Raw genomic sequence first — 25,152 nt, 5'->3', positions numbered from 1 at the left:
ACGAATTTAATGGTTTTTATGCAATCTATCTCTCTCTCTCTCTCTCTCTCTCTCTCTCTCTCTCTCTCTCTCTCTCTCTCTCTCTCTCTCTCTCTCTGAGGAGATTCTTTTTATGGTACATGCATGTAATAACTTTTCTGGGCTCAGCCGTGTCGCTCCCGTGAAATATGTCTGCTTTAGCACTATTTCTAGTAAAATATTGCTATAATACCAGAGAACTGCTAAATTGGACATGTCAGAAGCTTCTGACTCGCTCACCTATATAAAAGGTGTCGGTATAAAACTGGGGCGAGTGTTAAACACTACCACAGCAACCCCTCCAATTAGCCTTTTCCTCATCAAAAGACCCTAAATACGGGGAGCCGACCCATAGGTCACACCTAGCTACCCCGTTGAAGGCGTCTGGGACGTCATACTTTTCGATAGCCATATTGAGTTCGTACGTTCGAATATAGCTATTTGTTCTTTTATTTTTATTCTTGGTTACGGATTGTCAATCTCCCTCTTCACCCAAGTTAAGTACTGGTTCCGCCCTTTTTCAATATTTAGAGTGAATTTGCCTTTCGTTTTGCCTTTATTCAGGATTTTATTAGGCGTCACTTATAAGTAGTGGGCGGGCGCCAAGTCGTCTTTACGGCTTATCCTTGAATTGTACCGATTTCGAGTGTTATTCCTCTCTGCTTGTAACATGTGATATTTCAGTACTTATATTTATTTATTTCTTCGGTGGCAGTTTTTAGTCGATCCTATTTTCGTTTATGTTTTGTTATTTTCATTATTTTCATGTTTTTCACGGGGGTCTTCATTCGAGCACGTTTCTTTATTTCGTGCTTCTCCGTTTATCCACGTCCCCCCCCCCCCCCCCCCCCACCCCCCCCCCCCCTGTTATTTTTTAAGTTTGGTTTATTTCATTCAAGATTTTCCCTTTTTTTCTTTTCGTCAGCTTTGCCGTTTCTTATCGTTTTGTTGTCAGTAGTCAAGTAGTTTTTCCCTTTTTGCGACCACCGTTATCGAGTGGCCCTTCATTGCGGTTTTATATTTTACGTAAGTTTATTTTCATTTCCCCCGTGTTAAAGCATGATTTGTTCTTTTAGCTTTTAAGTAATTGTTGATTTTATTTTCTCTATGTATATCTTGGATGTTAGGTCGGTTAGCCTACATAGGCTATGCCTGCGTTTTCCTCGTGATCTTTTATTTGCGAAGGGTACAACTGCTCACGTGATCGTCACCCCATCAGCCCTCCCTCCCTCCCCCTCACGTGGGCCCCCAGTAGTTGGGTGCTCCTCTCGCCTCGGTTTGTCGCTGACAGCCGTTCCCATCAGCGGAGGGGGGGATGTAAGAGGGTGGCCTCCAGGACCTTAGGTTGGTGGGTGTTGCTTCTCAGCCGACCGCCTCCAGAGTTGATGATTGCTTTGCGTATTGCAGCCTCGGCTTCCGTGGATTTTGTTGCGCTCTGCTTCTTTCAGCTCCCGGAGCTTACATCCATCCCGCCTACATTCCCTCTCCGCATAAGGCGGATTTAGATTCCGGCTTCTCCTGGTAGTCGTTGAGGGCTATGTTTACGGAAGTTACTCTTCCGTAGGCGGAGATTTGATATTTGTTATTTTAGTTCTCTTTTTTATTTTTATTTTTATTTTCTATTCTTTTTTTTGCCACGAACTTGCGGTTCATGTGGCCGTCCCGGGTTACTCCGTGTACCCCACACCCGGGTCATACAGCTCCGGGTGGTTTTATTTCTTACACAGCTCCCCCCGGGTGGACTATATATGAATATATATATGTATATATATATATATATATATATATCTTATATATATATATATATATATATATATATATATATATATATGTATGTATTATATATATTAGTATATATAAATATATATATATATATATATATATATATGATATATATATATTTTATTTTCCCTTTCTTTTGCCACGGAACTTGCGAGTTCATGTGGCCGTTCCGGGTTACGTTCGTGTACCCCCCACCCCGGGCCCGTCCACAGCTCCGGGTTGTTTTTAATTATTACACAGTCCCCGGGACGTAAGATATATGAATATATATATACATATATTTTTTTTATATATATATTGATTTCAGGTCCTGAATGCTCCGGCATATGACATTATTATCATTATAATCCTAATAAGTTCTGTGCAATTGTTCTTATATATTATTGCACTTACAGGCCTCTCAGTGGTTTGTTTGCCAGTCTACAGGATCCGTGCAACCATGATGTTTGCCGGAACCATGCCCCCCGTGCGCAGTATTGCTTACCGGTTCCGTAGTCTGGCATCACACCGCAAACTGCTTTGGCCTGCTACGACTTGTACAACAGGTTTACCTGTTGGTTAAGTTACCGCACTGCTTGTTCTCTGCATATTGTGATGGAATTATATTACACTACTTTTGTTAGTGTAAAAAAAAAAAATAAATAAATAAATAAATAAAATAAATAATAAAGAAAAAAATAATAAAAAAAAATAAAAAAAAATAAATAAATAAAAAAACAATAAAAAACAAATAATAAATAAATAATAATAAATAAATAAATAAATAATAAAAAATTTCTTTAAATTAAATTACCATTAATTAATCAACTATGTAAGGATAATGTTCAAAGAGTTTTACTCGAAATTGACACATTCCTTGCATTACAGACGGAGCATTCTGTTAAGCATGCTGCACTCTCCACCCTCAAGATCTGGGTTTGGAGGTTTTGGACAGAACGTTAGGGAAAGCTAAGCCTTATATTCTACCTCAAGATATGGCACCGTTCCCAGAAGGGAAAGCTGCCAGATACTTTGACCCAAAGTCGCAGCACCTTTTATCAAATCAATTCAAGATTCAGTTATGGAACAGCAAGAGGCAGAGTTGCCGGACATTGGTTTGGAAGTAGTCTCACTTGAAGTAGTGAGGGTTTATTTGCCCCGTTACACTAGATATGGTTACAGGTAACAGTGTTAATGAGGCTAGCCTAGTTTTGGGTCACCGGGGTCTTTCCTCGAGTGACTCTGATTTCTTCCTCTCCCTTTACTCCGCAATTCCTTCATGGGTTTCACAGGAGGTTTGCCCCCTCCCTCCCCAGGTTGCATTCCTTCTCTGTTGATTCCTAGATTAAAGAGAAAACCTTCGGGTAAAACCTTGCTTAAAACGCCAATCAGACACAAAGCCAAGGCCTGGCAGTGCCAGAGGTTTCATAACACATATTAAACGTAGGCTGAGATTTCCGCAAGTCTGCAAATTAATTCAAGGTTCCTTAAGGAGAGAACTCTTCCCATTGCCCCTCAAGTCCCATCCCTTCAACGTCTTGAGATCGGATACCTCATAACGGTACCGTAGGGAGGGCTGGAAGGTTCCCCTTTAGTCGGCAAAGACCTGTTTCAACACGAATATTTTTAAATCAGGTCAGTGGGGTCTTGCTAGCTTTAGTCAGTTCAGTCGCAGCAGGTTTGAAAGGGTGGTTTTTTAAAAGTTTAGGTGCACAGGACTCCCTGATTGCAGGTCTCAGACAGGAGTCGGCAGTTCCGGCACCTCCTAGTAACTTGGTGCAAGGTCAGAGCATGCCTGACAGGTCCACGCTCCCTCCGTTCCACCCTGGTGATCCTTGGTACACTTAGACTCGAGGATTTTGAGCTCTTCCCCGAAAGGTTATGGCCACCATTTATAGGTTATGTTAGGCTTATGGAGGCAGCTTGGTTTAGGGAGGACAAGGTCTCCAAGAGGACTGTTTATCCTTTCTACAATCAGGCTCATCCAAGTATGGATATGGTAGCCTAGAAGTGGATCTGCTCAAATACTAAAGTAACAGCATTTTAAAAGCCCTTTTCACGATGTTTACGTCTGATGACGGGAACTCCTTACCTTTTACATAAAAGGTAGCAGGACTTACCCTTCAGGCAGTGACTCGGGAAGAGCCCCAGCTTAGCAAGACAGATCCCACTCATTGCTTACTACTTCCCAGTAGGGAGAATTTGTGGAAGTTTGCCGGCTACATTCTCGGTAGGCAAGCTTAAGCCAAACTGTGCAATCAACTTGTTTAGTGAACGCCTCTGTCAGACGCACTGATCCAAGCCGAATTTGATGCTAGGACACGTCTTGCAAGGTCTCTTAACTCTCTAGTGATGATGGAAACGGCGGCTCTGGAGTACGCTCATGACCGCTGTTTAAGGTCATTGCGGAGTATTTACTTTTAAGCATGCAATGTGACTCGTTCAGCTTTGCGGTTACTAAGAGAAATGGCAGGAAGCATGTTCTATCCGAGGCTACGATCAGGCACGAACCCAACAAGCTTCTGGCTTCCTCAATCTGGGGTGCAGATCCTCTTCCCAGCTTCGCAGTAAACGAGGTTCAGAACGAGGCATCACGTTTTAATCAAAGCATCAGATTGCGTTGGGGCATTCCTTTCAGAAGGAAATTAGAGTCTTCTTCCTCCAGTTTTAGGGCTAGGAAGGGTCAAAGAAGTTACCAACCTTTCCAAGTTCCGCAACAGCATCCTGTGCTACAAGCTGTTCTAATTCAGCAAGTTCCCCAACCTTCATCTTCTAAGGCTCAGCCTCGGCAACATCATCATTTGTCTTCCTTTCGCTGTCGGCTAGCCAACAGGTTCCCCCCAACTGTATTCAGTGTCGCCTGCTTTTAACCCGGTCTATGAGAATTGGGTAGGTTTCAACCTTTTACCAAGGTTGCCTAGGGGGTTGCAGGGCTAGAGGCCCCTTTCGTCAGCGTGGAGGAACCGGAGCCCAAGGGCAAGCTAGAGGTGCATGGTCAGGAAAGGAACCCGACCCTCATCATCTCAATGAAGTTCCTCAAATAGGAGGCAGGCTGTATCTCTTTTAACATCGTTGGGGGTTCAGCAGCTGAGGGGAAACGCATAGTATCCATCTATCAGCATCCAACCCAAGTGTTGATGGATTACTCCAGGGATCTTCTCCAGAAAGGGAGCAGTCCTCCGGGGACAAAGAACTTGAAATTTCAGAGTCGTCTATTCAGTGTCCCAAGAAGAAAGGACCGACCAAAGTGGGGTGATCTTAGACTTGTCCCGTTTAAACTTGTACATTCCTTGCGACAAGTTCTAAATGCTGACCATCTCTCAGGTATGGGCCTTACTTCCCTGTGGGGGCGTCACCACCTCTATAGATCTTACAGACGCCTATTATCATGTCCCGATGGCTCGGCACTTGTCCATCCATTCCTGGGCTTCAAACTAGGGAAAAAGTCCTTCAAGGTGATGCCCTTCGGGCTGAATATAGCCCCAAGGGTTTCACGAAACTGGGGCGGAGTAGTGGTGCAGGAGCTAAGGTCTCAGGTTTTATTGGTGGTGGCATACCTAAATGACTGGCTAAGCTGGGAGATGGCCAAAGGCAAGTATATGAAAAGCCACGGACGAGGTCATATCTTTCCTGGAATATATAGGTTCAAGATCAACAGGACCAAGTCCGATTGGCCCCAGAATCCAAGTTCCGAGTGGCTAGGTATCCATTGGGGTGGGGCTTGGATTCACACAATCTTTCCATTCCATCAGGGAAGGGGATGCCAAGGTAACAAGCTAATTCTTAAAATGCAAAAGGCTTCGAGGAAGGAATCAGGAGACGATCCTAGGCTCGCTCCAATTTGCCTCAGTCACAGACGTTCTGTTGAAAGCCAACCAAGCTCAAGGACATCAATCGAGTTTGACGTTCAAAGGCCAATGCCAAGTGTCGCGACAGTTCGGCCGGGTGGGTACCTCTGATTGTTCCCAAGGAACGTCTAACGTCCATGGGCAATGCCGAAAACCTAGCCAAAGGAGTTACAGTTGCAGTTCCCTCCCACCTGTCCCTACTGGTGCATACCAGTCCGCATCACTGTCAGGTTGGGGTAGGTTTATTCACAGCACGACAAGGTTCAGGGAACTTGTTCACCTCAGTTCCAAAAGCTTCACATCACATCCTGGAAGCTATGGCAGTGTTTCTGACCTTAATGAAGCCTCCGTCCTCCGGAGGAGACTCTATCAAGAATTGGCTCTCGACAGTGTGGTAGTGATTACCTTTGGTATAAACATAGGTGGTTCAAAGTCAAGTCATGTGAACCAACGTGTGATAGCAACTTTTTCTCTAGCTGACAAAAGAACACTGGCATCTATCGGCTACCCATCTGGCAGGAGTCCACAATGTAGTAGCAGACCGCACTGTCCCGGTCAGTCCCCCTCCCCTGGAGTCCAGAATGTCACTGGACCAGGAATCCTTCAAGAGGGTTTGTAGAGAGTACCGGGTCTGAAAGTATATATGTTCGCTACAGGGGCAAACCACAAGCTGCCTTGTTACTAGCCCCAAATATGGACCCTCTAGCATACTGCTACGGACGCCCTGATTTATTAAGGTTGGAACCAGTGGAGGATGTTTATTTACTCCCTCCCAGTGAACCTTCTCCCTGAAGGTGCTGCACAAGTTTGAAATCCTTCAAAGGTCAGGTGGCTCTCATAGCTCCTTACTGGCCCACCGAACAATTGTTTTCCCTTCTTCTCCCTGGAACTAGTCTTCGTCCTCACCCTCGGTCCCCGACTTGAGGCTGTCACAACAAGTTCAACGGTGACTGTGTTCGATTCCTCAGGTCTTTTCACAAACCCTATCTTTATGGATTTCATGAAGTTTGCAGGTCGGAGGGTAGGGGACATTGATCCACAGAACATTTTGTTCTTGAGTCAGACAAAAGAGAATCTACACTTCGCCAGTATGGTTCAGCAGTTAAACAATTGCCTACATTTCTCAGGGAATCAAATGTCAAAGTAATGACAATGAACGTGGCTATAACATTCTTCGGGACTTTATTCGAACAAGGCTTGGCAGTTGCCCACAATAACCAAACCACTAAGTCAGCTCTGAAAAGATTTTTTTTCTTCTTGGGTTTGGTATAAATCTATCTGAGTCTTATTTCACCTCAATCCAAGGGCTTGTGCACGCCTGCGGCTTATTCACAGGCCGTCGTCAGTTGTCATGGTTTCTTAACGATGTTCGCAGGTTAGACTCTAAAAAACAGACAACTTCAAATGTGATTGCCAAACCCTTTTTGCGTAAGACACTGTTTTTATTAAGTCTGGCTTCAGGTACCAGAACATCGCAGATGTAATCTTTATCTAGTGGCCAAGGGCATATAGAATTCCTTTCCTCGGGTGACGTGTTGCTTTCACCAAATAATATTTTATGGCTAGAATGAGAACCCTTTGGTAAGTGATCCCCATGGAAGGTTGTTCCGCATTCCGCAACATCTTTCTTTATGTCCTGTTAAAACTCCTAAGGACTATTTATCTAGAACATCTACCTTTCCGAAGGCCCCCCTCCCCCCTTTTTCATGTGGGCAGTGGTGGTACCATATCTCTAAAAAAGGCATTAGTTTTTGTATTTTATCAAGAAAGTCAGCCAGGGTCCTTTCCCAAATAAAGCGCGTGGTATTCGGGCTATAACAACTTCTGTAATTTCTTCAAATATATGAACTTTGATGATCTGAAGAAGTATACTGGTTGGAAGGTTCGCACTGGGTTTTCCAAAGCATTACCTTAAGTCTTTGGAGGATCTTAAATATCATGCAATAGCTGTAGGGAGGTCAGTGTCTCCTGCTACAACATCAGTATAGTACTGTCCTTGTGTCATATGAATATTTTCCATTATGCCAGCATTATTAACATTCTAACCTACCGCAGCACATTTCTTTGTTTATTTGGACTTGGTGTAATGGTGTTAATTTATACAATTTAATATTCTATTTTGTTTCAGAGTGATGTAGCTTGGTGTTTCTCTGTACAATTTCAATTTCACGGGAGCGACACGGCTGAGCCCAGAAAAGGGAGGGATTTTGATGTAGGAAAAAATCTATTTCTGGGCGAGGAAGCCGTGTCGCCCAGTGAAATCCCCCCCTGGTTTTTTCCCCCCCCCTTGCAGTGCACCAAGCTTCATTGCTATCGATAAGTATGACGTCACAGACGCCTTCAACGGGTAGCTAGGTGTGACCTATGGGTTGGCTCCCCGTATTTAGGGTCTTTTGATGAGGAAAAGGCTAATTGGAGGGTTGCTGTGGTAGTGTTTAACACTCGCCCCGGTTTTATACCGACACCTTTTATATAGGTGAGCGAGTCAGAAGCTTCTGACATGTCCAATTTAGCAGTTCTCTGGTATTATAGCAATATTTTACTAGAAATAGTGCTAAAGCAGACATATTTCCTCGCCCAGAAATAGATTTTTCCTACGTCAAAATCCCTTTTTTAATATTTTCCAATAATAATACTATATGTGTAATAATAATACTATTAATGTAATTACAAAATTCATATGTGAGTATTTTAAATACAATGATCTTTCCATTTTACTCTTTTAAATACTGTAAGGACAACTCTCTCTCTCTCTCTCTCTCTCTCTCTCTCTCTCTCTCTCTCTCTCTCTCTCTCTCTCTCTGCTGCAAGTGTTAGAAGTACATATGTACGTACGTATATACCTTTAAGGGTACTAATGTTTAGGATTACTTTGAAATTATATTGATACAGTCTCTAAGATTAATACATTAATATGATAATAATTTAAGGTAAATTTGATGTAGGATGTTACATAAGGTTTACATTTGGTCTCTCTCTCTCTCTCTCTCTCTCTCTCTCTCTCTCTCTCTCTCTCTCTCTCTCTCTCTCTCTCTCTCTCTCTCTCAGCAAAAGAATTGATATACAGACAAACATAATTGTTCAGTCCTCTCTTTCTCCCTTCTCTGGAATAGATATATGTATTTATGGGAAGGGAAATAAGTGTTGCCTATAGAAGTTCCTTTCAATCTATTGATATCGTAAGGAGTTATTCTCTCTCTCTCTCTCTCTCTCTCTCTCTCTCTCTCTCTCTCTCTCTCTCTCTCTCTCTCTCTCTGTTATTGGCTGTTTATATATTTCTAATGGTAAAATGTTTAAGATGACTTTGGAATGATCTTAATAATACCAATTCAATAGTATCTTTGATGTAGGATGATAATTTAAGTATACATTTGGTATTTGAACTTTTAAGATAGGCAGATATGGGCATTTTTAGAGGGGAGTTCTAACTATTTGCGGGTTTGCGCTATTTGTGAGGTTCCCTGGTACACATCCCCCGCTAATATGGGGGGAACACTGTATATCAATGAGCCCATTCAATAATATTTTGTTACACAGGCAGTCCCCAGTTATCGGTGGCATCGGTTATCTGCGATTTGGTTGTATGGGTCTTGTTTAGCGCCGAAATGCGGCGATTTCCGGTTATTGGCACCAATAATAGAGTATTGTTATCGATACATACCTAAGAAAGGAGCCATTAACTGGTTATTAGTGCCAAGATCCAGTTATCGTCGCCGATAAGCGCAAAAAGTTGCCAATTTTCGGTTATCGGCAATTTTTACTTACGAGCCGTCAGAATGGAACCCACACCGGTAACCGGGGACTGCTTGTATATTTGTAAGATATGTCTTCCCTTTGAGATTCACATATTATTGTGCTAATTAAGTTATACTTAAAAGAAGTATCTCTTGAAAGGTAAGTCAAATCATAAATTTCAAAGGCCAAACCTTAATACAAGTCCTTATCATTGGAGGCCAAGACTGAATCCAAGTTAAGACTGTCCGATCTTAGTATCCAGTGTCTTATTCATGTCATGAGTGATCCATACATTCAGAATTTTGTTATAAGATTTTTATAATTATGTAATGAATGATGAGTTATTATTATTATATATTCTTATTATTCAGTAGATGAAACCTATTCATATGAAACAAGCCCACAGGGGACACTGACTTGAAATTCAAGCTTCCATAGAATATGTTGTTCATTAGGAAGACACAAGAGGAAATAAAGTGAAATAAAGAAAGAAGAGATCCCACATATTAAAAAAGAAAAATAATTTAATAAATAGGAAAATTAATAAAAGGGTATACAAAGGCAATAAGAATAGTATGTAATGCATTGCATTTTCACTTGAACTTCTGAATTTCCAGGGCCACAACATCCTCTGGTAGGCTGTTCCATATTCTGAAGTTCCAGGGCCACAACATCCTCTGGTAGGCTGTTCCATACCCAAACGGTGTTAGGAATAAAAGACCTCTAGAACTGAGAATTTCAACAGCAAGGCACATTTACTGCATATTGTTGCTGCTGTTCAGTGAATCTGGTTGCTCTCGGCAGATAAAGGGGATCAGTGATCATTTATGAATGTGAAAGAACTCTGTTGAAACCCAACTTATGGAAAAGTGACAAACGAGACGATCTGTCGATGGTCCAAGTCATAACTGCTACCATTAGGAAACAAACCTACCACTATGAAACTCTATCTAAAAGAGATAAATCTCTGGCAGAAGCAGACCTCCACACCAGAGAACAGTATTCCAGTAAAGGAAGTACAAATAACCTAAAACAGGTTGCATTGATTTGATTACTGTTATCAATAAAAAAGAGTCCTTACAAACAATACCTAACTTTCCTGCTGCATTTGCTGAAACTTTCATTAGATGTTTCTTAAAAGTTAGATGGGAGTCCAAAATTACACCTATAGAATAGTTAAAGCTTCAGACTCATTCAGCCAAGTTCCATCCACGGGAAACATGCGCAGACAGTGTCGAAGGACAAAGTGTCGAAAGACAATATGTCGAAGGACAAAGTGTCAAAAGGTCAAAGTGTTGAAAGGACAAACAGTCGAAAGCAAAAACTGTTGAGAGGACAAAGTGTTGAAAGGACAAAAAGTCGAAAGGACAAAGTGTCATAAGGACACAAAATCAAAGAGAGAGAGAAGTCGAGTATGACTGGCCTTTCAAAGCTCTAACTCCTCCCAGTTATGTTTGTGATTTGTTCAATAAACTAATGGAGTCTTGATGAAGAGACATGAAATCTTTGGAGAATTTATATGTACAATATTTTGAGGCTACTTGGTTGGGTATCATCCAAAGGGGAAGAAAGCCAGTGTTTGCAATCAAGTTGTGATCACTTCATGAAAGTGTTCAAAATGCCTTGCCAAGAACTAATAACTCAGTCAAAGGTTAGAATAATGCATTTCATAAAAAAAATGGTAATTTGTCACCCTACAGAGGACAAGCTCTTGAAAAAACTTCGTCTGGAACAAGCCAGCACTGAAAGGATTCTAGAACAAATGCAACAAGGCAGAGAATAAGAATATTCAAAAAATACACAATCCTAAATGAAAGACCCAGAGGTATTTTTAATACATACGACGTCAATGCTGGATTGGAATTTCATAGAGCCTTCACTCATGATCTTTTAAGTAAATTTTGATGCAATACGTAGTTATGTTACAATTTTTTTTATACAAATGTATGCATATTTTCTATAAATAAAATCTTTTATTCTTTGCTTTTGTTTGAATTGGTTAGATCAGTCTTATGCTTTCTGGTAAATGTTTCAACACTTACACTATCCTACTACCACCTGAGGGGTAGGATATATTGGAAATCTGTACAAGATCTGCTAATCAATATGTATGTATAGTATTTTTCTTTTACTGGAGTTCAGCCTCATACCCCACCATCTACACCATTCCCTGATCTGGTCCATGCCCCGATCGAGAGGGCAGTTTCAGTTCTCATAGTGGAGACCTAATTACGTACACCCACAAGTGTTCCATCATTGGCATATGTACTGAATAATCTTGTTTTCCAGATCAACAACCACATCATGTATACAGTGGACCCCCCTTATCCGCATTCTCTGGATTCGCGGACTCTCACATTCGCAGATTTCTCTCTGGAACGTTTCCCTGCATTATTTGCGGCATTTTTCTATGAGAAATATCCACAAATTCCTGGTTTTTTATCAATTTTGTTATAAAATGCACTTTTTGTGATAAAACTATTAAAAAACCAGGTATATAAATTTTTAGTGGGTTTTTCTTGAGTTTTAACTACCAAATTAGGAGGTTTTAAGCATTTTTTATAGGGGTTCTAACTATTCACGGGGGCGGGGGGTCTGGTATGCATCCCCACGAATATTGGGGGACCACTGTACACTAAAATTAATGGTGGACCAAGAACACTGCATTGTGGAACTCCAGACACAATAGGTCATGGTTCACAGCAACTTGCTGCTGCCTACCTTTGAGGAAATCTTGAATTAGACCTAAAACATTACCACCCACTTGAAGATTCTGAAGTATGTAAATAAGTGCTGTTCAATTTACTAAATCGAAAGCAGTTCTGAAATATATTACTGCTTCATGTATGTATATTGACTATCAGCAAGAATCCTTTAGATTTCCCATACAGGCAGTTGCTGATTTACGAGGTCCACGGCTTATGTTGCTCTTACCTTTCGTCACTCTTCAAATATATTCATCAAAAATTATTTCCCTGGTAACGACACGTTGTGGGTTTACGACACTGATCTGATGGAAGAAATAAGGCTCCAAAAGGGCAGATTGATAAAAATTTTTGACGTTTTTTTATGAAAAAATCAAAATTCAGTTTAAGTTGTTTACAATACACCCAAAAGATTAAAAGTAATGTTTTCTTACAATTTTCAATTATTTCTGGTTACAACAATTTTCAGCTTACGACGCAGGTCAGAACGGAACTCCCATTGTAAACCAGTGACTGCCTGTACTTATGTAGTGACTTACAAATAAGTTTTTCAGCAACTTTGGAGAGTACAGGGATAATGGAGATTGTCCTGTAGTTACTGTAGTCTGCAGATATGCCTAGAGAGAGAGAGAGAGAGAGAGAGAGAGAGAGAGAGAGAGAGAGAGAGAGAGAGAATAATTACATGAACATTAGTCGGCAACAGGCAACATGTGTGCTCCCCATCCTGTCACATTACTTGACATATTTGACAGCTCAGGACCTCAGCTGAGTACCTGGATCTTAAAAGAAAGATATGGAATAGAATGGATTTTACTTTATTCTTACAAAATGTTATAATATATTAATAAATGAAAATCTTACTAAATCACTATTGTATTTTCTCTAATGAATTGATATTATTGCTATTTACATTAATATTAATGTTTAAAAATTAGTAAATCAATTATTTTTCATACAAAAAACATACATCTGTGTAAGAGAGAGAGAGAGAGAGAGAGAGAGAGAGAGAGAGAGAGAGAGAGAGAGAGAGAGAGAGAGAGAATTATTATTTTTATTATTTTATATCATTTAATATTATTAAACGTACTGATAGTAACAGTATTAATCAATACATATTAATATCTGAAAATTAGTAAATCATTTTTGTATCATAGAAATGTATTTAGTCATAAAAATAACATCAAAATATGCTAATTAGTGAATATCTGTTGTCAGAAAAAGCAGCTAATAGGAAAATTTCCCGTGAATAATGGGTAGATATGGTCCAAAGAAAAATCCGCGAATAGGTGAGTCTGCGAATCTCGAAAATGAGAATATGGGAGGTTGACTGTATATTCAAAGACCTTAGACTTCATAATAGCTGGAACATCTGAATATGAGGTTAAATCTATTACCAGAAATGTACGTGATTTCCTCAAATAGCTGGACAAATCAGAGGATACACAGAACTTAAGAGCAGACCAGCCATGTTGATCTGTGTTTTGTATTAGTCTCCATACTAATCCTCTCCAAAGGGTAGGCATATATAGAATTGTCAATACAGTACAGGCAGTCCCCTATTATTGGTGGACTTGGTTAATGGCGATCTGTTTTATGGTGCTTGTCTAGCACCATAAAATTGGCGATTTATCCTGCCATAACGAGCAGAGTTCTGGTTGCCATAAGGCACCAATAGTAAAGGTATGGCGCTATAACATACCTAACAGAGGCTCCATTAACTGGTTATTGGCCCCATTAACCAGATATCAACCACATAAGTGCCATAAATTGGCGAGTTTCGGTTAATGGTGGTTTTCGTTAATCAGCACCCTGCCGAGAAAAGAACCCTGGCAGATAACCGGGGACTGCCTGTATTTGAATTGAGGGAACATTTACAGCGTACCGAAAATTTTATACCAAAGAACTTCATGGCAACTACACTTCAAATTTCTCTTACGACAAATAGGTTGTCCGGACTTGGTGTGTACAGTCATACCATGTGCATGTGGGATGTTATGACAATAAATAAGATCAGGGACATCCTGGGATAAAAAAAACCCAACCTTGGATGTGTTACTACTTACAAGAGTCTCTGATCAAAATATCAAATCTTAGTTACAGGCTCAACTCTGGAGATGAACAAAATTCAACCTTAAGCCGTGAATATTTGAGTTCCTAATCCATTTGTAGACACAGTTCTTATAAGCTTTGTCTCTTATGAAAAGGCCATGTTGAAGTAATTAGTTTGTGATGGAACGGTACATATTATCTTGTAAGAAATCCTGTAAATAGATTTTAATTTATTCCAATTGTGTAGGATTGATCTTTTTAAAAGTATATTTTGCTCCTCAGGTGTGTTTGGTAACAGATCCAAGACCAGATAATTCATATTCTAAGGCCTACACAGTTGATTGCTTGGGAAACATGGTTGGAGGTAGAAAGACCATCTACAACAATCAACCAGTAGAGCTGCTTATGAATTTGTGCAGTGAAAGCTTAAAGAATGGAGAAGCAGTTTGGTTTGGATGTGAAGTAGGCAAGAGATTTGCAGGCAAACTAGGCATCCAAGATCTGGACATGTAAGAATTTATAATGGATTGTTTTAGAGTAAATTTTATATACGTACTAATAAGTTGATGGACAACATAATGGGAGTTCTCTAGATTAGTCAGCCCATAAATGGTTGTGCTGAAGGTTTTGCAATATGCATTGTAGTGCACAGTTTGTATATATAGCATGAAGTAAAATGCTTCTAAACAGGAATTTTAAAACTGCATTTAACTATTTAAAGAGTTCTGATGTAAGTAGAACAGATATCTAATGTCAACAGATCTGATGATTCACTGCAGGCCAGCTCTGTAGCAATGAAGGCTTTTAACTTGGTGGAATAATTAGCAGTGCAGTAGCTTTACTTTTCTTGAATTAGCCAGTTACTACTTTTTCAATATCTTTAGTTTTTTCATCATGGTAAAACTGTAATTTCCTTGAGCTGTTATCATTGTCATTGCTTCCAATGCCATATAACACAAATGTGAAATTCTACCATCTGTTTCTTGTGCCCAGAGAAATATTTTAGTTTTCTTTACACTTTGGGCCTATGTGAGTTAGCTATCATTTACAGTTACACAGGGCCCAACAAATTATATTATTAATTTTCAATTATTATTTTGACAAAATGGTGAATAACCAAATCCACAACCAAAGAATCAGTGATTTTGGAGGGTCAAGTATATTATTATTATTATTATTATTTTATTGTATTATTTTTTTCTTGTTTTGGTCCATCACAGTCCTCCAATTTGACTGGGTGGTATTTTTATAGTGGGGTTCTGGGTTGCATCCTGCCTCCTTAGGAGTCCATCACTTTTCTTACTTTGTGTGCCGTTTCTAGGGTCACATTCTTCTGCATGAGTCCTGGAGCTACTTCAGCCTCTAGTTTTTCCAGATTCCTTTTCAGGGATCTTGGGATCGTGCCTAGTGTTCCTATGATTATGGGTACAATTTCCACTGGCATATCCCATATCCTTCTTATTTCTATTTTCAGGTCTTGATATTTATCCATTTTTTCCCTTTCTTTCTCTACAACTCTGGTGTCCCATGGTATTGTGACATCAATGAGTGATACTTTCTTCTTGATTTTGTCAATCAATGTCACGTCTGGTCTATTTGCACGTATCACCCTATCTGTTCTGATACCATAGTCCCAGAGGATCTTTGCCTGATCGTTTTCTATCACTCCTTCAGGTTGGTGCTCGTATCACTTATTACTGCAAGGTATCTGGTGTTTCTTGCACAGGCTCCAGTGGAGGGCTTTTGCTACTGAATCATGCCTCTTTTTGTACTGGTTCTGTGCAAGTGCTGGACATTCACTTGCTATGTGGTTCATTTTTCGTATTGCACTTCCTACATATGGGAGAAATGCCATTTCCATCTATTGTTCTTTGAACATATCTGGCTCTCAGGGCCTGATCTTGTGGCGCTGTTATCATTCCTTCAGTTTCCTTCGTGAGCTCTCCCCTCAGTAGCCATTGCCACGTGTCATCACTGGCTAGTTCTTTAGTCTGTCTCATGTATTGTGTGCAATGTATGTTGTCCCATTCCTTTGTTCTGCTTGTCATTCTCCGGTCTTTGTATATTTCTGGGTCTTCGTCTACTTTTATCAGTCCTTCTTCCCATGCACTCTTGAGGCACTCATCTTCACTGGTTTTCAGATATTGCCCCAGTGCTCTGTTCTCGATGTTGACGTAGTCCTCTATGCTTAGAGTCCCCTCCCTCCTTCCTTTCATGTTGTGTATGGTCTGTCTGTATTTGCTCTTGGGTGTAGTGCTTTGTGTATTGTCATATGTTTCCTTGTTTTCTGGTCTATGCTGCAAAGTTCTCCCTTCATCCACTCCACTATTCCTGCACTGTATCTGATTACTGGCACTGCCCATATGTTTATGGCTTTTATCATATTTCCGGCGTTGAGGTTTGACTTGAGTATCGCCTTGAGTCTTTGCATATATTTTTTCCTTATCGTGTCCTTCATCTCTTGATGTTTTATATCCCCTCCTTCCATTATTCCCAGGTATTTGTATCCCCTCTCATCTATGTGTTTGATGTTGTTCCCATCTGGTAGCTTTATCCCTTCAGTCCTTGTTACTTTGCCCTTTTGTATGTTGACTAAGGCACATTTTTCTATTCCAAACTCCATCCTGATGTCCCCAGATACAATCCTTACAGTCTGGATTAGGGTATCTATTTACTTGATGCTCTTACCATACAGCTTGATGTCATCCATGAACATCAGATGGTTAATTCTGTTGACACTTTTCTTGAGCTGGTACCCAGTATCCATCTTCTGCAGTACTTTTGTCATGGGAATCATTGCTGCTACTACTACTACTCTAAGTTAAGATTATTATATGATTATTATTATTATTATTATTATTTTATTATTAAAAAGTAATGCTGCCTCAGCTGCATTAATTTTATACAGGTTCTTCTCTATTTTTTAATTATTTTGCTTTCTCATTGTTGCTTAACTGGTGAGCAACGCACCGAAGGTTGACATATCTCAATTAGGTAGAACGAATGGATTTTATTGGTAAAAATTTCAGTCGGGGTAGTCAAATTTTCGGGTATACCCCGACTGAAATTTTTACCAATAAAATCCATTCGTTCTACCTAATTGAGATATGTCAACCTTCGGTGCGTTGCTCACCAGTTTAAGCAACAATGAGAAAGCAATAATTAGAAAAATAGAGAAGAACCTGATAAAATTCAAATTAAATGCAGCTGAGGCAGCAATTACTTTTTAATAAAACATGTTTAAAAGAGGGTTTACTTCCAGCATATTATTATTATTATTATTAATTTGATGTGACCAGACCACTGAACCGAAATTTGTCTCCAGGAGCTGTGTTTATTAGACATGAGGATATAAAACAAAGAACTTATGTTGCAATTTTCTTTGGAATGTTTTAAGAATTTTATTTTATTAGATTATTGAGATACTAAACACTTCATACATTGTTATTGTTATTTGCTCTGATTAAGAGATACCTATAGCTGTATGTAGGTATGAAACAGTTTCTAAGTTTGACTTGTATATCTCTTTGATGCAATCAAAGTACTAGTACATACTTTATTTTTTATTTTCAGTCACGATTATAAATCTGCCTTTGGTATAGAAGTAAACTTGGGTCTGAGTAAAGCTGATCGTCTTATATATGGCGAATCCCTTATGACACATGCAATGACTTTTACTGCAGTTACAGTTAATGTGAGTATGTCATTCTGTTTATGCCAATTTATACTGTAGAGCTGAGATGGATTAACAATCTAAAGCGATTGCTTGGCTTGTATATACATCCTAAAAAGTGTTTTTGTATAGTATGAATGCATTCACTCTCATAAAGAGAAAAGACTGTCTTTTTCCTAACATAGTTCTCTCTTACTGTAAACATTTCCTGTTTATATGGAGAATAAACCTTTCGTGTTATGCTGACTCTACTGCAGATTTGGCATTTACAGTAATTATTCCGTAATATCAGAAATGAATATTTAAGGACAAAGACAGATTTTCCTTTTCATAGCAATAGCATAAGTAGGTATATGGTCAAGTGATTTTACATTTATAGACCAAAGTTATGCCTTATAATTTTATTGGAAAACTGGTGGGCATTTCAGTTCACCTCTGCTTTAACACTTAGAACACTTCTTTAGGAAACATCAAATGTTAATGGCAAGGGTTAAATGAATAGGAAAAGCTGTTTGTTTCGATACGTAATACAAACCATCGGTCCTTTAACAATAAGAATGTAACTTGCGGCAGCTGGAACCGGTCGTAAGCATCAAACAAGGAAGTTTGGTAGTGGACTGCTTGTCCAACAGTCAGCGCACCGCGCGACTGGGAGGTGAAGAATCACTTTGCTATCGGCCGCGCTGGGTGACAGACGTGTTCTCCACTTCTCTCTGCCCGCCATGGTCACATGCTTCGTACCTTTAAAACTTTGGTTTGCCTTCTATTTCTAGTGTGCTTGTGTGAAAATCCAGTAAGCACTTGTGATTTTTGTAATTATTCTGCCATTATGGATTCTCGTGAGCTGGAGAGTTCCCCATGCCCCCCCATCAGCCGCAGACTGTGCCCTGGTGTGGAGGGCCGTATGTGTGGGGCCTTCCACTCCTTTATCAAGGTAGATCCTCATGATTTATGTGCTCGGTGTCGGGGGCGCGAATGCTCGCACCGAGCCTTGTGATTTGTGTTGTTAGTGGTCGGAGGAGCAGTGGGCGCGATACGAGGGGAGGAAGAAATAACGTAAGCCTGCCAGGGAGTCATCGGAGGTTTCTCCGGCTACTCCCCTGGTCACGGACACGTCGTCTTCTTTCCTCCCTCCGTCTCAGCTCCCACGTATGGCTCCTTCCCCTTCGGGGGGGGTTTCTTGCTCCTTCTCTTCGCCCAATCGGTCGAGCGTGGAGGAGGGGGGCGAGATACCCCGACATCCAGTCGTACTCGGGGTCTTCCGTTCGCTCGGGGTGGGACTTGTCCCCCTCGGGTGAGATGGAACCCCCCCCTACTAGCCCAACCTTTGCCTCCTCAGGTGTACCTGCCGTATGTGATGACCTCGGTCAGGTTTGGTTCTCGCTGGGACTCCAGTGTTCGGGGGCTGTTGTATCACCTGGTGAGTGGCTCCAGACCGGTAACCCACGGTCCGGTAACCACCACTACCACCACCGTGTTGACTCCGGGGTATGCTGTCCCTCCTCATCTGGTCTATACTCAACACATGTACAGGCGCCGCTACCAGGCGTACCGAGGAGGGTCGTGACACTGCCGCCCGGGTTCGCCGCTCTCGCCTCAGCCCCTGACTTCTGGTGCCCCAAGAGCTCGCCCCTAGATCTGCCGCCGGTGCCCGGGATGTCGCTAGCCGCTGCCCCGCTTCCTGCCGCACCTGCCGTTCCTGCTGTCCCTGGACCAACCCCTGCTGATGTCGTTCCTGCCCGTGGTGTTGCTGCTCCAGTCGCAGGTCCTTCCGGACAGGTGCAGCCGGGCCGTGTTGCTTCGGCAACTGCCCCGGCTCCTTCCTGGATGGAGGACCTGCCGACTGTCCTGAGGAAGCTGACGAAGGTGAAGAGGAAGAGGAGGAAGGTGTTGTCATTGTCTTCATCGTCTTCTTCGTCGTCGGCTGCTGCTGCCTCTTCCCCTTCGACTTCTAAGGCTTCAAAGCCGAGGAAGAAGAAGGCCGCCTCCTCCCCCCCTAAGAAGTCTCCTTCGGGAACTTCTAAGGGCCCGTCTCACTCCGGTGTGGCGGGGGGGTCTTCTGTTGGTCCTCCCGCTCCTTCGGGAGCGGGGCCCGTCTCTCCTTCTGCAAGGAAGAAGAAGACGGGGACCAGAGGGGTACCGGCTAACACCGGTACCTCCTCACCTGGTGCTAGGGGCTCTGCCGCTACATCAGGTTCCGTCTCGACCTCTCGTGCGCGAGAGGTACCGGGTGTACGGTCACCCGCGGATGACCGTGCAGCCAAGGCTCAGGCTTCCGAGTTCGCTCAGTGCCAGGACCGAGGCACGGAGCAGAAGACGGGTGAGAACCGCGATTGCTCTTGTGGCGATCCGCTGGTACCCAGGGTTGATGTGATGGTCCCAGACCGGCCGTGGGCTGAGGCAAGGAAGAGGTCCCGTTTGGCTAGTCCCAGCGGCACGACACGCCGTGAGGACAGGCCCCGCTCCCACCGCGACAGCGGACTCTGCCCGTCCCCTGACTGCTGCTCCCACCGGGACCGGACGGGTAGGGGGGACCAGCAGCAGCTCTTCTGACGCTCGGGACCGGAGCTGTTGTTCTCGATCTAGCCGCTCTTCCCCGGAGAGCCGTGCGACCAGGCCTGCAGCTCGATCGCCACCGCGGGTTGGTGATCGCCTATAGCCCCCCAAGCACACCGGTCCTGCCGTTGGGGGAGCGTCAGGTCTTCCTCTCCGATCCCTTCAACTTCCTCGGGGTACACCGGGAAGAGCGAGGCGAACCGGAGTGATCGTGGTGAGGGGGCTCCTCTCGGTCCCACCACGATGCCCTACGAACCTGGCACGGTCTTAGGACCGACCAGATCGTATGGGCAAGTGGCCGGAGGAGACCAGGAGGGGTCTGTTGCGGTTCCTCCTTCTGAAGGAGGAGGATCTTGGGAGGCGTTCTTGCTGGAGGGACTTGAGGGTCCGTCTCCGCAAGACGCAGTCACTCCCGAGATCCAGAGGTCGTTTTCTGAGGTTATTGCGCTGATTCGTCAGCACAACGACCTCGGGGAAGGATCGCAGCTCCCGTCTGCTGAGCCTACGTCCAGGCTCAAGTCGTTCTGGGGTCCTAAGAAGGAACCCAGGACGACGGTGGGTCTGCCGCGATCTGCTCTGGCTGACTCGGTGCTGGGTCAGGTGGACGCTCTCGTCTCCGGACAGGAGGGTTCACTATGGTCTGGTAGGTCGTCCAAGCTACTTCCCCCGCCTCTACTGCAACAGAGGAGATTCTACGTGCCATCGGAGGACCCTCTGATGCCCAAACAGGTTAACCCGGAGCTAGCTAGGCTAACTCCGGGGGTGTTTCTGCAGAAGCTCCTGTCGAAGAACCTATGGTTCTCGCAGCAAGAGGCACTTGCCTTGGAATCGACCGCCATGGCGGCATTCCAAGCAGTCTCCTGGCTAGACCTGTAGTCCCTCACAGTGTCTAAGGTTGCGGCCTCCTCAGGTAACATCACTCCTGAAGGGGACCCGGCTTTCGGGAGACTGTGCCAGTCTGGAGGTAGAGCCGTCTCCTACCTAGCCCACCAGACGGCAAACCTGTGGGCCAACCTGGTTCTTCGGCGTAGGGACGCAGTCCTCACCCAAGTGACCAGGGTGGCTGGGCGCGAGGCGGCTCTGGGTCTTCGCAATGGACCGATGCGGAGTTCCTCCTCTCTCTTCCCAGGAGAGATGGTGGACGCTGCGGTGGAACAACGGCGCACTGACGACAGTCACCGTCTAGTCCACCAGGCAGTCTCGAAGGCAGCTGGGCAGCCTCGAGCTACTGCAGCCAAGCCCAAGAGTTTGGCTAGCGCTTCCTCTGTGGCCAAGACGATCGCATCGTCGAAGCCCATAGGAAAGACTCTGCCTTCGACTTCTTCAAGGAGTGACCGTCACCAGCCCTCCTTCTCACGAGGGGGAGCTGGGAAGAAGTCGAAGAGCGGTGGGAAACGCTAGGGACGGCATTCCCCCTCACCTGCTGCCAGAAGTGGGGGGGTGCCTGGCGAGCCATTGGGCAATATGGCAGCGCTACAGAGCCAGAGACCTGGATAGTAGACGTCCTTCGGGAGGGGTATCTACTACCCTTCGAGTCTTGGCCACCCCTCACCTCCAACCCGGTCCACCTTCAAACTTACGTTTCCGGTTCATCCAAGGACGTAGCACTTCGGCAAGAAGTCCAAGCCATGCTGAGCAAAGAAGCTGTGGAGATTGTCAGGGATCGGTCACTGGGCTTCTACAGCCGTCTTTTCCTGGTAGAGAAGTCTTTGGGGGGGGCTGGCGCCCGGTGATAGATCTCTCTCCCCTGAACCGATTCGTTCGCCAGTCTCGGTTCACGATGGAGACGGCACGCTCCGTGCTCGACTCCATCATGGAGAACGACTTCATGCTTTCGGTGGACTTGAAGGACACGTATTTCCAGATACCCGTTCATCAATCCTCCAGGAAGTACCTCCGAAGTACCTCCGCTTCATCCTCGATGGGACGGTGTAACAATTAAGGGCACTTTGCTTCGGTCTCTCAACTGCCCCACAGGTGTTCACGCGAGTGTTCACTCTGGTGTCTGCTTGGTCCCACTCGTTAGGGATACGTCTTCTGAGGTATCTCGACGACTGGTTAGTCCTGGCGAGCTCCCGCTCGCAGTTGCTACGGGACAGGGATCGGCTCCTCGAGTTCTGCCGCAATCTGGGGATCGTGGTAAACTTCGAGAAGTCAGAGCTCGAGCCCAAGATGAAGTACCTGGGTTTACTGATTGATACGGTAGCAGGGCGAGTCTTCCCGCAGACTCGTGGATCAGCAGATTCAGGGAGGCAGCCGACCAGTTCCTGTTTCGGCAGGAACAGCCAGCTCAGCAGTGGCAGGTCGTGATCGGCCACCTGTCGTCACTCGAGATGTTAGTCTCTCACGGGCGTCTTCACCTGCGGTCTCTCTAGTGGAGGCTAAAGGAGAGTTGGTCACAGGCAAGAGACCCACCGTACTTCCCCGTGTCCCTCACGGAGGAGGTGAGGCAGGACCTAGCCTGGTGGCTGGACGACAGGAACCTTGTAAGAGGAGTGCTTCTCCGCACTCCCCCCCCGGAGATGTTGCTGTTTTCAGACGCGTCAACCGAGGAATGGGGCGCACACCTGGAAGAGTTGCTGACTGCAAGCATGTGGGATCATCACGATAAGCACCTTCACATCAACGTACTGGAGCTCAAGGCAGCGTTTCTCGCTCTCCAAGAGTTCCAGGACCGGTCGTCTGATGGGACACTCTGTGGTGTTGATGTGCGACAACACCACAGTAGTGGCATACGTCAACAAACAGGGGGGCCTAGTGTCCCTCCTGTTGCACCAGTTGACGTTGCAGGTGCACGAGTGGGCTGTGGCTCACTCAGTAGAGCTGTCAGCCCGCTACATTCCAGGCAAGAGGAATGTAGTAGCAGACAAGCTCAGCCATCGGGATCAGGTGATAGGGACCGAATGGTCCCTACACCCAGACGTGGCAGAAAGGCTCTTCAACCTGTGGGGGCATCCAGTCGTAGATCTGTTCGCCACCCGGCGCAACAGGAAACTTTAGGTTTTCTACTCGGCCGTGCCGGACCCATGGGCAGCCGCAGAGGACGCTCTTCAACACCCGTGGGACAACCTCTTCGTCTAAGCCTTTCCCCCGTTCTGTCTGATTCGCAAGGTGATCAGCAGAGCGCTGGTCACCCCGAATCTCCGGATGATCCTGGTGGCTCCCGAATGGCCTCATGCCAATTTGGTATCCGGACCTACTGGCTCTGCTCGCGGAAGCACCGAGAGAGATTCCCCCTTGGCACAACCTCCTCTGCCAGACACACGTAGAACTGCACCACTAGTCAGTCCAGTCCCTTCCTCTTCACGGCTGGCTGTTATCCACCATCTCTTGCGAGCGAGAGGCTTTTCTCGCCGAGCAGCAACAGAGATGGCTGGATACATCAGACAGTCCTCTGCAGCTGTGTACCAGGGAAAGTGGGCCGCCTTCTGTGGTTGGTGTCGTTGATGGGGTCTATCTCCTCTTAGAGCCACTCTTCAGCAGGTAGCGGATTTCCTCGTTTTTCTTCGCCGAGAGAAGCTCCTCTCCGTCCCCACAAAGGATACAGGGCCGCCTTGGTCCTAGTCCTGAAACTAAGGGGAGTGGATATCTCAAACTCGTTTGAGATCTCCCTTCTGATGTGGAGCTTTGAGAGGTCTTGCCCACCCAGGGAACTCAGGCCCCCAGTGTGGGATGTGACTCTCGTCCTTAGGAGCCTGACTTGAAGTCCCTTCGAGCCACTCCGAGAGTCGTCAGACAGGGATATGACCCTCAAGACCCTCTTCTTGCTGGCCCTGGCATCGGCGAAGAGAGTAGGGGAACTTCATGGTCTATCCTTCAACGTCAAGCATTCCAGGGGATGGGGTTCTGTGACGCTCGATTTCGTCCCGAACTTCATAGTGAAGACTTAGAATCCTTCGGTCCCTGATGACCGGTTCGAGTCATTCACAATCCCCTCCCTAAAGGACTTCACCGGCAACGATACGGATGAGATGCTACTTTGTAATGTGAGGGCGCTACGGTGCTATCTGAAGAGAACTCGGCACCTCAAGCCTGAGTGTCAATGCCTCTCTGTTAGCAACGGGGTGACCAAGAAAGAAGTATCCAAGTACACACTTTCTTTCTGGCTGCATGAGGTGATCAGGAGGGCGTACGAAGCTGATGGTAGCGACGACATCCGTACCCTTCGTCTGAGAGCCCACGAAGTCAGAGGTATTGGCCCTTCCCTTGCGTTCCGCAAGAACTTCTCTGTGGCGCAGGTCCTGAAGGCGGGGGTGGTCTGGGCCAACCAGACCACCTTCACCTCCTTCTACCTTCGGGATATTGCCCACAGGTCCTTGGACACTTTTTTCCTAGGGACCCGTGGTGTCTGCTCAACAAGTTGTGTAGCTTACCCAGCACCCGAGCGGACAGAACAGCATCGCATCCTTGTGTGACTGCATGAATGGATGAGTGAATGAGTGTGACTGGCTTCTCTTCCTCATCTTTTTCTCCCCCTCTACCTGTGGGCAGAGGGACGCAGTCATCACCACGCTGGAACAGGAGGCCGATGCAGGTAAGCTACCCGACCGAGCTCCATCCTATCCCTTTCATTAGGGATAGGAGCATTTATCCACCACTCCCCCCCAACCATGGGGGTGGGGAGTGGAAGCCAACAAGAGACAAACCCATGACTTCATATTGGCTCTTGCAATAGGATCAAGTTCTTGCTTGCTAGTTTTAAGAGGTACGCTGGCCTCCCTCTTATAACTTGGGTCCAGAAGTCTGACCATTGATCCTGCGGTACATACCCGATCATTAGGCAGAGGCTAGGATCCCTCCCTCTGCT

General features: G+C 44.7%; 1 protein-coding gene across 3 annotated transcripts in view; it reads left to right on the top strand.

Moving 5' to 3' along the window:
* The window catches only part of LOC135221653 (bleomycin hydrolase-like), a 228,735-nt gene that overhangs the window by 174,973 nt on the left and 28,610 nt on the right, over positions 1 to 25,152 (top strand). For all 3 annotated transcript variants that reach the window (XM_064259348.1, XM_064259347.1, XM_064259349.1), the window contains exons 8-9: positions 14,399 to 14,625; positions 17,690 to 17,810. In XM_064259348.1, the coding sequence (XP_064115418.1) occupies positions 14,399 to 14,625; positions 17,690 to 17,810 (348 nt within the window). The remainder of the gene's footprint in view (positions 1 to 14,398; positions 14,626 to 17,689; positions 17,811 to 25,152) is intronic.

Source organism: Macrobrachium nipponense, chromosome 3 (genome assembly GCF_015104395.2).
Source record: "Macrobrachium nipponense isolate FS-2020 chromosome 3, ASM1510439v2, whole genome shotgun sequence".
Lineage (NCBI taxonomy): Eukaryota > Metazoa > Arthropoda > Malacostraca > Decapoda > Palaemonidae > Macrobrachium > Macrobrachium nipponense.
Note: the sequence above shows the minus strand (reverse complement) of the source record. Positions and strands in the feature narration are given on the sequence as shown.